Source organism: Tetranychus urticae, chromosome 1 (assembly GCF_039701765.1).
Source record: "Tetranychus urticae isolate SD_2017Ah chromosome 1, NJAU_TeUrti_SD_1.0, whole genome shotgun sequence".
Lineage (NCBI taxonomy): Eukaryota > Metazoa > Arthropoda > Arachnida > Trombidiformes > Tetranychidae > Tetranychus > Tetranychus urticae.
The window spans coordinates 1,701,451-1,715,399 of NC_142958.1; the positions used below are offsets into that span (position 1 = coordinate 1,701,451).

General features: G+C 32.0%; 3 protein-coding genes and 1 long non-coding RNA gene across 12 annotated transcripts; 2 read left to right on the forward strand and 2 right to left on the reverse strand.

The window, feature by feature from the left end:
* The first annotated feature begins 389 nt into the window (after window positions 1–389).
* Window positions 390–1,587, forward strand: LOC107368414 (high affinity copper uptake protein 1). Its single transcript, XM_015936233.3, has one exon. It carries the CDS (start codon window positions 530–532, stop codon window positions 1,187–1,189), a length of 660 nt encoding a protein of 219 aa, XP_015791719.1. The 5' UTR covers window positions 390–529; the 3' UTR covers window positions 1,190–1,587.
* Window positions 1,588–3,360: 1,773 nt separating this feature from the next.
* numb (NUMB endocytic adaptor protein) lies at window positions 3,361–12,387 on the forward strand. Of its 9 annotated transcripts, none has more exons than XM_089270249.1 (8): window positions 3,361–4,372; window positions 7,059–8,526; window positions 9,822–10,030; window positions 10,290–10,367; window positions 10,678–11,005; window positions 11,416–11,664; window positions 11,741–11,905; window positions 11,991–12,387. In XM_089270249.1, exons 3-8 carry the CDS (start codon window positions 9,824–9,826, stop codon window positions 12,269–12,271), a joined length of 1,308 nt encoding a protein of 435 aa, XP_089126375.1. In that variant the 5' UTR covers window positions 3,361–4,372; window positions 7,059–8,526; window positions 9,822–9,823; the 3' UTR covers window positions 12,272–12,387. The 9 variants fall into 9 exon arrangements, with proteins under 9 accessions (XP_089126375.1, XP_025017899.1, XP_089126376.1 ...); XM_025162131.2 differs by having other exon boundaries at window positions 7,059–7,280; XM_089270250.1 differs by having other exon boundaries at window positions 8,325–8,526.
* Window positions 3,453–4,785, reverse strand: LOC107368292 (uncharacterized). The gene is made up of 2 exons (XR_001570125.3): window positions 4,457–4,785; window positions 3,453–4,384 (listed from the first exon to the last, which is right to left on the reverse strand). It is a non-coding gene; the product is annotated as an uncharacterized LOC107368292 (long non-coding RNA).
* A 103-nt stretch (window positions 12,388–12,490) lies between the features above and the next one.
* Window positions 12,491–13,678, reverse strand: Polr2F (RNA polymerase II subunit RpII18). Its single transcript, XM_015936094.3, has one exon. It carries the CDS (start codon window positions 13,069–13,071, stop codon window positions 12,697–12,699), a length of 375 nt encoding a protein of 124 aa, XP_015791580.1. The 5' UTR covers window positions 13,072–13,678; the 3' UTR covers window positions 12,491–12,696.
* Between the last annotated feature and the right edge of the window lie 271 nt (window positions 13,679–13,949).

Consider the following 13,949-nt stretch of genomic DNA (forward strand, 5'->3'; position numbering starts at 1 on the left):
CATTATATAACAGCACATCTTTCTGTGTCCACAGAAACATCTTCATTACTACTCTTATCATGTTCAATTAAATTGAAACCCACGTCTCATCTCTATCAATATTTACATTTCTCGGGTGAAATCTGACTCGCAAGGAAATCTTTTATGTCTGTGAAAATATCGTTCTGACCTGTGTTTTATTCATTGTATATTAATCAATAAAAATTTCGTGATATTAATTTAAAAAGAGAAAAATTATTGAAACAATAAAAGTTTGACGATTATTGATTTTAATAACTTCCAGTTGTGTGTTCTTTGAAAAACCCGCCAAACATGGTCCAAAGTGATTCTCTCTAACTGTGATTTCAATTGAAGATAATAAAAAGTGATGAATGCTTTAAATGTCCGACTCGTTTTGTATAAGCTGGTAAAACTGTGGATTGATTTAGGATAATTAACAGTGAATTATGTTTATCTCATCCAGTATAAATTAACAACATCAACAAGTTAAACATTCATCTATAACATAGAAACAATTTTCCCTTCCATTATGTTTCTTCAGCTGATTTTGGTTCCTCTACTTTTGACCTTTAATTCAAACTCTATAGCCAATGCGGACATGGACCATACACATATGAACCACCACAATCATGAAGATATGACGGGTTCTATGGAGTCAATGCATTCGATGCACTCGATGCACGGTATGGACATGAATGGTACTGATATGGACATGATGGATATGATGAAGTCTTATTTCCATACTACTTTGGGTGATACCTTATTGTTTAAAAGTTGGGTCCTTGATTCATCTTCTCGTACAATTGTGGCCTGTATTGTTTTTTTCTTAATGGCTCTACTTTATGAAGGATTGAAAAGCTATCGTGAATTTTTATTTACCCGTGTGGCCTCTAAACGTTGTTATTCAGTTTCTGTGATAAATACTGGATCAAATGGATGTCCAGAAAATTGTGGTGACGGAAAACCACCAGCTAGGAATGTTGTAACATGTAGAATGTGGTCTTGGGCCCATTTTTATCAATCCTTATTACATGTTCTCCAAGTGATTGCCTCTTACACTCTCATGTTGGGTTTCATGTCTTACAATATATGGATTTGCCTAGCCATTGCTTTGGGTGCTGGTCATGGTTACTTTTTATTTTGTTGGAAACGAATTACTGTTGTTGATGTGACCGAACATTGTAATTAGTCTTCAGTATTTGACCAAAAACATTTTTCACTCCTGATTGGACTCATTTTTCATATCATCAAAGCGTTTTGATCAAATATGTTCCTGTCTTTCTTCTTTTCCAACCATCAACTTAAGTCTAGGTACAAATATCGATTATCCAAGTCTAATCTATGTCTTCTTAACTCTTTTTGCAATTTTTACATGTAATTTTCATGATGACTTTGATATGCTACTATTGTAAGGTAGACAAACCGTTGAAATTATCATTTAGCACTAAAAATGTCGAATTAGAAACGTAATTTATGCTCAAATGAAACAAAATTGTTATTCTTTGAATGTTATCTATTGACCGAATTTACCTTATCAAAATCTATCTTAACTATAACTGAATAAATAAAATTATCTCTATTCATGAATCGAATGGACTATTGAATTGATAATTACAAGTTCGGTGAATCATTGAAAGGAAGTATTAATTGTAACCACATTAACTACAAAACCACCCTAATAGTAAACTTGTGAGAATGTGACATTCAATTATCAAATAAATCAATTGCGACCGAGTGCAAAAAAGTGTTAACTGTTAATTTTTAACAAAAGATGTTCAATGAACTAAACAATTGTTACTCAACAACCAAAAATCACAATTTAATGACACTTGTTTTATCCTAATCACTTGTCATTTTGTGTATCATTTGTCGACGCTTAATCAACATTAAATGTTTAAAATCATTCCAAGCTGTAAATGGCAAATTTCACCAAACAAAATGATATTGAAATTAAATATTCCTAAGCATTCAATATCAATATTAGCTGGTAAATAAAGAAACAGTATTTTTGATTTGTCTATCAAGATTACATTATTACACAAACAATCAACTTAACTAAACAATAACTGATACGGATAAAAATTGAGTATTGATTAAGATGCTTATGAGCAAATCTGAGTGATAACTTAACAGGCTGTTAACGAAATTTCGATGAAATTGCTAATAGTTACTAACTGGTTTTAGGTTTAATCTTTAATCCAGTTTAAGCTTCATTGGAAACAGATTGTGAATATATGAATGCAATGCGATTGGCGTTAAATATTTCAGTTCTCATTTAGAGCTGATTAGAGTTTAACAAGAAACACATGGAAACCAGAATTACCATCTTGCCCAAATACCAGGAAAAATATTCAAGCTTCTAGCAAACCTTTTCCCTAAATTGTTTTAATAACTGATACTAAATTTTGAGCATCGAAAAGCTCAATCTTTTGATTACAATGAAAATTTGGTGAAAAAACCTTGATCTGAAAACGTCAATAGTAAAATTCATTTGATAAGCCTTTTGTATATCAAGGCAACAGGTTAATTTGTAACATTCAACCAACTTGAGCATAACCAAAGATGAAAATATAATGATAAGCATTGCCATAATAGAGCATATTATCAACTTGAATCGGCACTAAAATTGCAATTTACATTAATAACGTTAACCCAAACCCAAAACCTAAAGATGTTTGAGCCTCAAACAAAAGTCTGTCAAGTTATGTTAAATGTACAGTTACCATAAAAACCCATTTATCATGGACCAATAGTTGTAAATTGATGAAATATTTTAATCTTTCATGTATATTAAGTTTCAAAGATACAATGGCCAGGGAATGCCATATTTGACCTCAAGTTGAAACACTGGTCACTCTGAAATCCTTGAACCCTTCTCACCTCAGGGACAATTGGCCTTTTACCCAAAGTAAACTTGGGCTAAAATTATTTTAACATTGGTTTTGTTGAAAATCATTTTTGACTTTTTCTCTCGTATTTAAAGCTTAACAAACCCAAAGAAAGTTGGATTTTTTCATGCTGTCCTCGAGATAATCAGGTAAACATTTTTATCTTCTTCACCTTCAATCATCTCTGTCTAAACTGGCTGTCTATTTATCTTCTCTTTCTCTACATTTTTCTTCTCCTTTATTTCTTTCCACCTTACATTTTATTTCCAAGGTACGTTTTCTTTCTCTTTAACCAAGTAACTTTCAATCTCTTTCACTTCTCTCTCCCTCTCTTTTTCATCATTTATCTTCTCTTTCATATTCCTTAATTCCCTTTCTTTCCTGTTTCTCTCATAGTGACATACTCACTCTCATCTCTCTGCAAGTCGCTCCCAAATCATCATCATCATCACCATCATCATTCTCTTGCAAGTTGAGAATACCAAAGTTATTTTGTTTGACCAGCTATTTTTTGTATGTTTTATACTCTTTTAACGTTTTCAGTTTTTATTTTTAACAACTCAACTTTCATTGTTCCGTATTAATTATCCTCATCGTTGAGAATCATTTTATCCTGTTAATATTTATTCAAGTTAATGATAATAAGACACCATGACATCATTTTTATTATGTGCTTCAATCTTCCACTTGTAAACTTGCTTGTTGGTAACTAGGAACAAAATTTAACTTGTTGAGTGTTGTGTTGAATTACTCAAAGTTGCTGGTTTGTGTGCCTGTACTCGGTAATTTATTTGGAATTGATCAACTTTCAATCATCAATCAATTTTGGAACTTATTACAATGAAATTATTAACACCCAAACAGCCAACCGTAGATTCAGATAGGGAGAGATCAAGGAATAGCCAAGAACGAGCATAAAATCCAATTAACCTCATCAACTTCAATGACAAATGAACACTTGTACAAGCCATTTCAAGTTAGATAATACACTAAGATCTTTGGTTATATCGAATTAATGGTTAAACTCAGCCTGGAATGGTTTTAACCTTTTCCTTTCTCATCGTTATCTTTTTTTAATGTTGACTCAACACCATGATTTTATCGATATCCAAGTTGAAATGCTTTGATTTGTTGATAAAAGCTTTTGAAAGTTTCACCCAAAAGAAATAGATTGAGGAACAGAGGAAAAGCAAAATTGAAGAAACTTGAAGACCAAAAATCTTTTTCCTTGATTATCTCTTAATCATCTCAACTCTGTGATATATTAAATCTGCCATCTTTAATTGTGTTTAACTCATCTTAATATCACCTTCACCACCACCAATACTATCACCATAAATTTTCATCACCATTTCCTTTCTGCATAATCATCCTAATAACCAGAATGGGAAACAAACCAGGAGCTCAACCAATACCATTCAGCAATGAAGGTGCAGTCAACGACTCTCTTGCAAGACCACCGGCTTTAAACTTTAATCGTCCAGGTAATTGAAAAACTATAACAGAAGAATTGACAATCGTTTAAAACGTAACCCAATTATAATCAGTAAAATTGACATTAAGCTTACCTTACAGTACTTGAAGCTATCAGGATGAAATCTGAACAAAAAAGTCTGATGAACGAAGGTCAAAAACGATAACTGACAATCCTTAGAGTTGAATAAGCTTATTTTTACAAAATGAAACAAGTTTTTTCCTCGGCTTTGCAAATCTTGAATGTTCACTCTTTTTTTCCTTGTTAATTGGATAACAGCAAGTTGATTAAGTTGATTGGTTAGAGAAACGAAACCATTACAGTGTTTATAAAAGAGTTTAATTATCAAAAAAGGAATTAGGATTACAATGATCTTCAATAATAAACATTAACAATTGAAGATCAGCCTATTTCTTATTGTGTTACCTAATTTGGGTAAACCGTTTCAACGCCATCTACAAGAGTTTATAAAATCTATTTAAATTGACAGTTCAAATGAATTGCTAAAGATCCGAGGATCTTCAATTAACATTGAATTTTAAGTTAATTTTGTTTCATGCCTTTGATCTAGACTAGACAATTAGTCTGAATCGCTTTAGTGTTCATTTCGTGCGAAGTCGTTGCCATTTTTGATTGTATCTCGGATGTAAATAAACACCGACAAATGATATTGCCAACTGTCAATATCTTCAATTGAAATAATCTTGGACTTATTCCAAGCTTATGTTCCTTTAGTTTGGTTCAGACTCGATAATCTTGATAAGCTGTGTGTAACTTAAGGCATTTATTGCAAGTTTATATTGATCAGCTTGATAACAACGCTAAATACAATTTAAAATTTAAGGTGTCTAAACTATTGAGTCTTTTGAATCAGTCAACAGTCTTCATCAAACTCTAGTGATTATCATTTGAAGTAGAGAAATGTTTCAAATGATATTTCACTATTAATTCACCCAATCCGTGATTTTCATGCTGAATGGTTGATATCGTGATTTCAATTAACTCACTGTGACCAGAATTGACTCTACAGAACCAACTTTACCCACTTTCACCCGATTTACCAGATTTCACTTGTTACAACGAATAATGGTTTTCAATGTTCATAAATATTTCCTTTCAGCAAATTCCTAGCAATTAGGAATAAATTAACCAACATTTAAATTACCTTTTTGCAATTTTCATGTTTAACCTAATGTTTGAATCTGTGATTTACTCAAAAAAATCATTGGATTGTCAAATTTTGGTTTCTTTGCTTTGCTTTTCCATGATCTCTAGACAGCACTTTAGTATTGAATCTTGATTCAGTTGAAATCAGGTTTATAAGAGGACAATTAACGTTTTTGTCTCGAAATCGGACGAAGGAATTAATGTCAATAAGTAAATGCGATTGAATTGAAAAACCAAATGAACTTGCAATTACTCTTGTCTTTAATTATCCTGGAAAGTAAATACTGAATGGAACAAACAGAGTTTGGAAAAAATTCGTTGAACTTTTTTCCTCTCAATTTTTCCTCTAAAAGCAAGCGATGAAATGAAAAACAAACATGTCAATCAGAAGGTCAGAAATAGTCTGATATTACTGTAAACTCAGATGTAAAGGTAACACAATTGAATTTGCTCTACCTTTATATGAAACGAGGTGAACCAAATGAATCTATTTAATTAATTATAAATACTTTGCAGTGGAGACATGATTTGGGTTTAGTCTTTTGTTTAAACAGCTATTTACGTATGAACTTTATAAAACAGAAGGGATTATTCACTTCTGGTCATTATATGGACACAGAATATTCACATTAATTCAGTTGTTCATGTAAGAGTCGTTTACAAATTACCAGAATTTAGCCATTTGGTTGAACCATTTGCTGTCTACCATGTGTTTGAGTCTGATTAATTGGCTATAACAAAATAAAAAATCACAATAACATTTTACTTGAAAGCTTAAAAGATCAGCTGCATTAATAGATTAAAATATCGATTAATCAATTTTGTATTATTTATCGATACACTTAACCCACTGTTTAACCTATGCTTTTGTCTCAATATAAGATATTTTTATTGTTAAAACCCAATATTGACAGGTAAAAGGATTGAATAACAGACTAATGGAAAGTGATTCAAACAAATGTATCTAATAAAGTGAGGGAAAATTTTGTTGCTGTGAAGAGAAGCCTCTGTTTGCTTGCTTTCTTATTTGTTTTCAATATCTTCTGCTCCTGTCTTGGTTTAGGTCTACAATAAACATGGATTAAACTAGTTGATTTATTTATATTTTATAACTCATTTGTCCTTAATATTGTGCTTTTCATCCCATAATCAACATCGTCATTCCACTTGATCATCATTTTTGCTCATCATGCTTATGGGAAATTCACTGGGAAAATGTATCAATACTGTGTTACTTTTACATTTGGATCATCAGTTTTCTCCACTTTTCTCATACTTTCTTTTATTGTCTTTAATATCTTTCAACTTTGTGTGCCACTTGAACACTTAAATATTGAAAACTAGGATACAAACGGTAAATATTGAGTGAAGACATAGTTAACTGGTTAAGAGATCTTGAAGGTTTGCTATATCAGATGGATCAGAAGAAGGAATTGCTTTCTGTTTTCCAATTCCAATCTTTACTCATATTTCTCTCTTCCTTCCTTTGTCCATTAACTTTGCTTTGTTCTTCTTTTTTTTACGTCTAGTTTTACATAACCATAATGAAGTCAACCAGCAATTTAATCAAATTACTTGATTCTCTATGGCCGTGAACTTCCATAAAACGTTGATTACAATTTAAAATATAGACCAACAAGATTTACAAAGGAGAGGAACATAAAGCTTTAGTGTCTTGCCGTAGAGCAACTGATTAATCACCAGATGAGCAACATCTCATTACAACTATCAATTAAAAATGACATTGAAAGGCAACCATAATCTGCTATTATTATTAATATCACACTCATACATATGATAGAGGGAGAGGACGGTAATAGATGAATGAAACTCAAGGAGGAAATTAACCAATTCACAAAACAATAGGCTGAACCAATGGAAAGAAAGCTTTTAACTGTGTAACTGCATTGAAATGGATAGAGATGTTTCTTGGTGTAATTTCAATCCTGTTCATCTTCAGTCTACCCTTTCCTTGTTGCACCTTGCCAACAGCAATCTGATGATCTAAGAATTATTTGAGATGGAAAATCACCATTTGATAAGAATGGCTTCCATTGAACAAGCCTACATTATCATCTCTTGATTAATATTGACAAATTTTGGGTGAAACCAGGTGAACTGGATAAATGATAGAAAGTCAAATAATGGTGAAAATCGTCAAGTCAATTCTGTCATTCTAATTCTGTTCGGAGAGCAAGAAATAATGCTGTTTAGGTGGTTGTTCAATGTTTAACAAATTGTTAAATTGTAGTTAACATGCGTGTTTAACTTAAACAACCTAATGTTTTTTGTTATTGCTTTTAATTCAGTCAATTGTGGCCGAAATCATTTTCCAACTATCTCCAGGTTGACGGTTAAATTGCCGAATGAATCATAAACCTTATCAGGCTGAACTAGCTTTTGATGCATGACCAATTTATTTGACTATTCATTTTCATCTCCCTTCCAGTTCAACTTGAAACAGTCAGATGAACTCAGTCTATCCAATAACCTCTCAACCTTCAACGACACTGCAACAGGTTAAAGAGTTAACTTCAAACCTTAACCAGCTACAAACATATGAATCTACTTCTGTTCATATTTATATAAATATTTTAACCATAGACTATTTATTTTCAGCATTTATTTGCTTTATCCATTCACAATTTATTTGCTTTACATTTACTTGTTGGTTGATTCAGTTTGCTGTTATCGATCACATATTTAGATTCCTTTCATTTTTAATATGTGTTGACCAAATTGACACTATTATTGTCAATATCTACTCTAATCTGTAATTTCATCTCATTTCAAAGCAATCATCTCTCTGTTGATTAATGTTGTGTCGCCTCTTTCATCCAAATTGTCGTTAATTTGTGTCCGTATGTGAAACCTGCTAAAAATGTGGAACCAGTGAGATGTTCAAGTGCTAAATTGACTAATTAAAATATGACCCTGTTATCAACCATATGACAGTTATGAGAGTCATCAGACACAATTAAACTTTGAAACACCAAGGTTAGATTGTTCATCTTTTAATCATTGTGAATTTTTAAATTGTGATTAATTACGCAAAAATTGAGTATCAAAATTAATCGGCTTCTATGTGCTTCAACTAATTGATTAAATCAATTGTTCCCTGCAACTTCTGTATTTGTTATCATCAATCACTTTGAGATTCACCAAATTCCCTTTTCCTCATCTTTATTCAAGTCTATTTTAATATCAGAAAATATTGATTTTTTAAATAATAGGCTAATTTATTAAAATAATATCAATATTATGATATAATTTTATTAAACCAGATTATCTTGATCTGATTGAAACAAGCATTGTATTCAGTACAATGGATTACACAATGAAAGTAATCAATTTCACTTCGTAATCAGTGAATTGAAAAATTTTAAAATTATATTTCAGTCATCTCAGGTCTTTTGAAGTTTATTTTGTGTTAAATTTAATTTTTAAACCTCATTTTATTGACTATTTAATTTAATTTCAACAATTTGCTTTTACGTTTGTAATGTGTTAATAATCCCTGTCTTAGAACACCTGGTGGTTGCTTGTTGCATTTCTGGTCTGTCAAATTTTACGAGTATGAGGATAAAATATTAAGTTTGATAATAATTGTTATCATTATAATACTAGTAGTTAGTTAATTTTATTGTTAATCTTTTAATACCCATGGTTATTTTTACCTGATTTCTCTTCAATCTTAATCTGATCCAGGATCAAAGTCAATCTACTCTGTTGTCTTTTATATGTTGACTTCTCAGTTCTATTGTGTGTTATGCTAAATATTATGTGAAATGTTGGATAACTTGAATTATTTTAACTTGTGCGGTGAAGTAAGTTTTTTAATATACCAGATAAACAATTGAAATCTCTTTTCTTCCCAAGACAATCCGTCCAATATTCTTGTGTTTATTTTAATCTTGTTACTTCTGTCTGTCTCTTTCTCTAGCTCTTCAAATATCTTTAGCTTTCTCTTTCCTCTTCATTTACACTCACACACTCATTTTCATAGCAAATCACTTCTTTTCCCTTTACCATCTCACTTTACTTCGCCATCTTTAGTTGTCCATTAGTTCAATTTACCATTTTAAATTGTGTTCTGAGAAACATTCAATAATCTACTTAGTTCTCCTTCCAACGAGATTCTATTATAAACTGGTTACCCTTTCATCTGATGGTATATGCAAACTTTTCATAGAGATACCTATTCACTTTGATGATTGTCTTCTCTTTTGTGCTTCTGACCATTGTGGCTCCTATATTTTATAATTAAAACCCTTTCTTTATTCTTTCAACAGTGATGGACAGATTGAGGAAAAGTTTTCGCGGAAGTTTCCGGAAGAAAAAAGACCATATTACGGAGAGCAGCAAACCTCATCAATGGCAAGCTGATGAACAAGCAGTTCGCAATGGAACATGTTCATTCCCTGTTAAATATTTGGGTTGTGTCGAGGTTTTTGATTCCAGGGGAATGCATATATGTGAAGAGGCATTGAAGCTCTTGAGGGTAATAACAATATTATTATTCATAAGTGTTTCTCTTTTAATTTTTCTTCTACCCTTATTACTCTATGACACTAATTCATCCTTCAATCCAATTTACACTTTTATGTCTCCAATTGTTATAGATTTTTAATTCTCTTCTTATCAATACTTCTTAATATTTTATCTTTTCTCCCTCTCTTCGTTCTATTTACTTTTATGTTTCATGATTTTGTTCGTCTATCTAATCGATTTTACTTTCACATAATGATTGTTTTTTCCAGGCCTCACGACGTCGACCGATCAAGGGTACACTTTTTGTGACTGGTGATGGTTTAAGGGTTGTGGACGAAGAAACCAAAGTAAGTGGAACAAAAGACTTGACTTGAATAAAAAAGACCATTTTTTCATTTTCCATTTCTTCAGTTTACCGGTTTAGGTCAAGGATTTTTCGCTTTCGATTCTTCCTCCACTTTTTTGTCTTTTACTTTACTTTACTCTCATTTTTATTTAGAACTTTTTTCTGTTATCTTTTTGTGATTGATTACATACTTCATGACTTTAGCAACACCCTCCACCAACTCTAATTTACTGAACAAAAATCGCAATGCTAATTAAAACTTCTCTTTCTATTTATGTTCCTTCCTACCTTTCTGGTTTTGTTACGTACAGGGACTTCTTGTTGATCAAACAATTGAGAAAGTATCGTTCTGTGCCCCTGACCGAAATCACGAAAAAGGATTTTCTTATATTTGTCGTGATGGTACAACTCGTCGGTGGATGTGCCATGGTTTCCACGCACGTAAAGATTCTGGAGATCGGTTAAGCCATGCAGTTGGGTGTGCCTTTGCGGTTTGTCTAGAAAGAAAGCAAAAACGAGACAAAGAGCTTGTTTCTATGAACTTTGACTCTAAAACGTCTACCTTCACTAGAACTGGATCATTTAGACAAGTACCACTCACTGAAAGACTTACAGATATTCAAAGCGTAAAACCTTCAGGTGAGAAGATGATGCAAACTATAACTTTAGCCATAATTTGTGTTACTTTTGTTAAATTTTACTATTTTCTATTATTTAACCTCCCTCTTATTGTGCACAATGTTTTTTACAATTTTAGTTTTTAGTGGAACTAATTGAAGTCATATAATCGACTTTTTTTGGAATGCCTTCATGAATAGCCGGATTACATTTGATAGTTGAAACATTGCTTGCATAAATTGTAATCAACAATTTTTATATGTTAGATGCCAAGAATATTTCGTTTATTAACACATGAATCTCTAAGTTTTAAGATGCTTCCCTTTTCCACTCAGGCATTAATAATTCTGTCTAATATTCGGAGGAAATTTAAAGATTTACTTGTTTCTTTTTGCTTTCTTATTAATTGGTTTAATTTCTTCTTCTTTCAGAGCCACCCCCTTTAAAACCGGTTCACAACCCTTATGCTATTGAAAGACCACATGCAACTCCTCAACTTTTACAAAGACAAGGATCCTACCGTGGCCTCGGAGGATTAAGCCAAACATCTCCATTTAAAAGACAATTATCTTTGCGACTTAACGATCTTCCATCTAATTTAGAACGAACAAGATCTCATTCATTGGAATCATCATCTGACAATTTCTCACCATTATCCCGCACAAATGGCAATTTAACTGGTAAGCACTTAACTAATCAGTTAAAAGCAAACACTAAGAGCATCATGATCTTAATACTTTCTTTTTCTATCTTTAGTTGCACCGATTCCAGAAGCTTCACCGGCCTCAGAGAACAAAGCTGATGATATCAGTGCAATGTGTAAAGAATTATCACAAGGATTGACTCTTTTAAGCAATAATGATGATCCCTTACACTCACCCACAAGTCTCTTCCAAGATTTCAAGTCATTCAACAAAGATGGTACGATATTCATTTTATTAATTCTAATGTTAGATTGTTTTAAATGATCAAGACTAATTGTTATTCTTTCTTTTCACCTATCCAGAAAATTCTGTTGGGATTTCGAGTCATTCTCTTGTAAATGATCCATTTTCAACTTCAACAAGTTTGTCAAATAGCTCAACAGCCCACTCTACTCCGCCTCCATTTAACTTGTCTTCTTCTATTGATGAGAAAAATATTTTCACCTCAAACATTCCTGCCTCCTTCCCGCCAGCTCCAAAAAACATGAAATTTTCATTGGGCAGCGATTTTCAAGTTGCACCAAAGATTGCACAAAGAGCCATTCAGACAAACCCATTCATTCCAAGTTCAGATGTCAAATGAACAATTGTTTTAACTAACAAAATGTTAATATAGTTATGATTTTTTATCCTCTCCGATTTAATTGAACACTTTAATGCACAAAATTTAATTGAATTAAATTAATTCTTGATTCTTAATTAACTTAAAACACGCGTATTTCCATTTCGTATGCCACTTTATCCGACTTTTGATGGAAATGATTCAAAATCAGAAAGCTTGGTTAGAATTGTACGAATCGAATGATAAGAAATAGCTCGTTTATTTATATTTTGCTTAAGAGTTAGCCGTCTAGGACCGATTGATCATTTACAAATGAAAAGATGACTTAATGAATACAGTGGTTAACTTTTCCGGGAAAAACTGATAATATTAGGGAAAGATTAACTAGTGTAGGCGGGATGAAGAATGGAAATTGATTTTGATTCTCGGGTTACAATGGATTAACTTCATTCGGTCATGATTAATTCATTAATTCCCCAATCTTCGTAGCTGCCATCAGGTAAATATCGTCGTATAATAATTGGTATTTTACGTGCTTTCAATTCTTTCAAGGCAATATCCAATGGATCGGTTTCACCATCCAATTCAACCATGATAGGCGCGCACATAGCAATCTGTAAAGCACGTGTACCAATAACACGAGCTCTTTCATATTTAGTTAGATAAGGTGTAGTTACTCTATTGATATTTTGACGACCAGTTTCGGTTCCTGTAGGAGCATCTAAAATGTCAAAATTATTTTCATCCATAGCATCCTCAGCTGGTGCCTCCTCATCGAAGTCATCGAAAATTTCTTCTCGGTCTTCATAGTCATCAGCCATGATTATTGATCAGCGTAGTAAGCAATGGAATACAAATTAAAACTGATATTTGACACAAATAAAACAAGAAATTAACACTTGCACTTAATTAGACACTTGGAAAAATAAAACGTAAATAAAAAAGGGTAGGAAACACGTTTCATGTGTTTTTAAGGTTTTCCTTGATAATGGGATGTGAACAGCATATACGCCATCTCGTTGCAAGAGCACAGAAACGTTTAAGACCGGAGTGAATATCACAAGTCACAATTTAGTTAGTCATTAATTATTTAAAATGACAGCGGAAATGTTAATTACCTTTACTTGGATATTCAAAAACAAAAAGTTAAGATTGTTAAACAGATAAATGCAAATTTTGCTTTAATTTTTCAATAAACCATGCATTTACAAAAAAGCCATCTATGGTTTAAAAGGAAAACTAACCCGGCTCAATTTTTGAGTGATTCATTTGTTCATTAATTTATCTTTTGATCGCTAAAAGCTCAAGGAATAACACTCATTTTGGAATCAGAACTTTTCAAGCAATCAATCTGCCGCAGATAGCTTTTAATTCCGCTTTAATTGTGAAACTCCCAGACACTTGACTAACACAAAATCATTCAAATTGTCTGTAGTAAACCTTACATTGTCTCACTTCTTGAACAGTTTATTATTTCAGCCTTCTTTTAAAAATTAGATTACACAGACTACACTTAAGCCACTTTTTATAACTTAAATTATTCAATTTTTCTTCCAAACGAATTCTTTATTGTTGTTTAAATTCAAACTTATCATGAAATTACATTGAAAATGCTGTTAATGTAAGTTACAGGTTTTATTCGCCACCTGGTGAGTAACTGCATTTTCAAAAAACCATCAGATGGTTAAAGCTTTTGCTT

Excerpts from the sequence above, each read along its gene's own strand:
- LOC107368414 (XM_015936233.3), top strand. The coding sequence starts at position 530 with ATGTTTCTTCAGCTGATTTTGGTTCCTCTACTTTTGACCTTTAATTCA.
- numb (XM_015936089.3), top strand. The coding sequence starts at position 4,273 with ATGGGAAACAAACCAGGAGCTCAACCAATACCATTCAGCAATGAAGGT. Across the intron at positions 10,031-10,289 it reads AGGCATTGAAGCTCTTGAGG|GCCTCACGACGTCGACCGAT; the intron begins GTAATAACAATA and ends TGTTTTTTCCAG. Across the intron at positions 11,906-11,990 it reads CAAGTCATTCAACAAAGATG|AAAATTCTGTTGGGATTTCG; the intron begins GTACGATATTCA and ends TCACCTATCCAG.
- Polr2F (XM_015936094.3), bottom strand. The coding sequence starts at position 13,071 with ATGGCTGATGACTATGAAGACCGAGAAGAAATTTTCGATGACTTCGAT.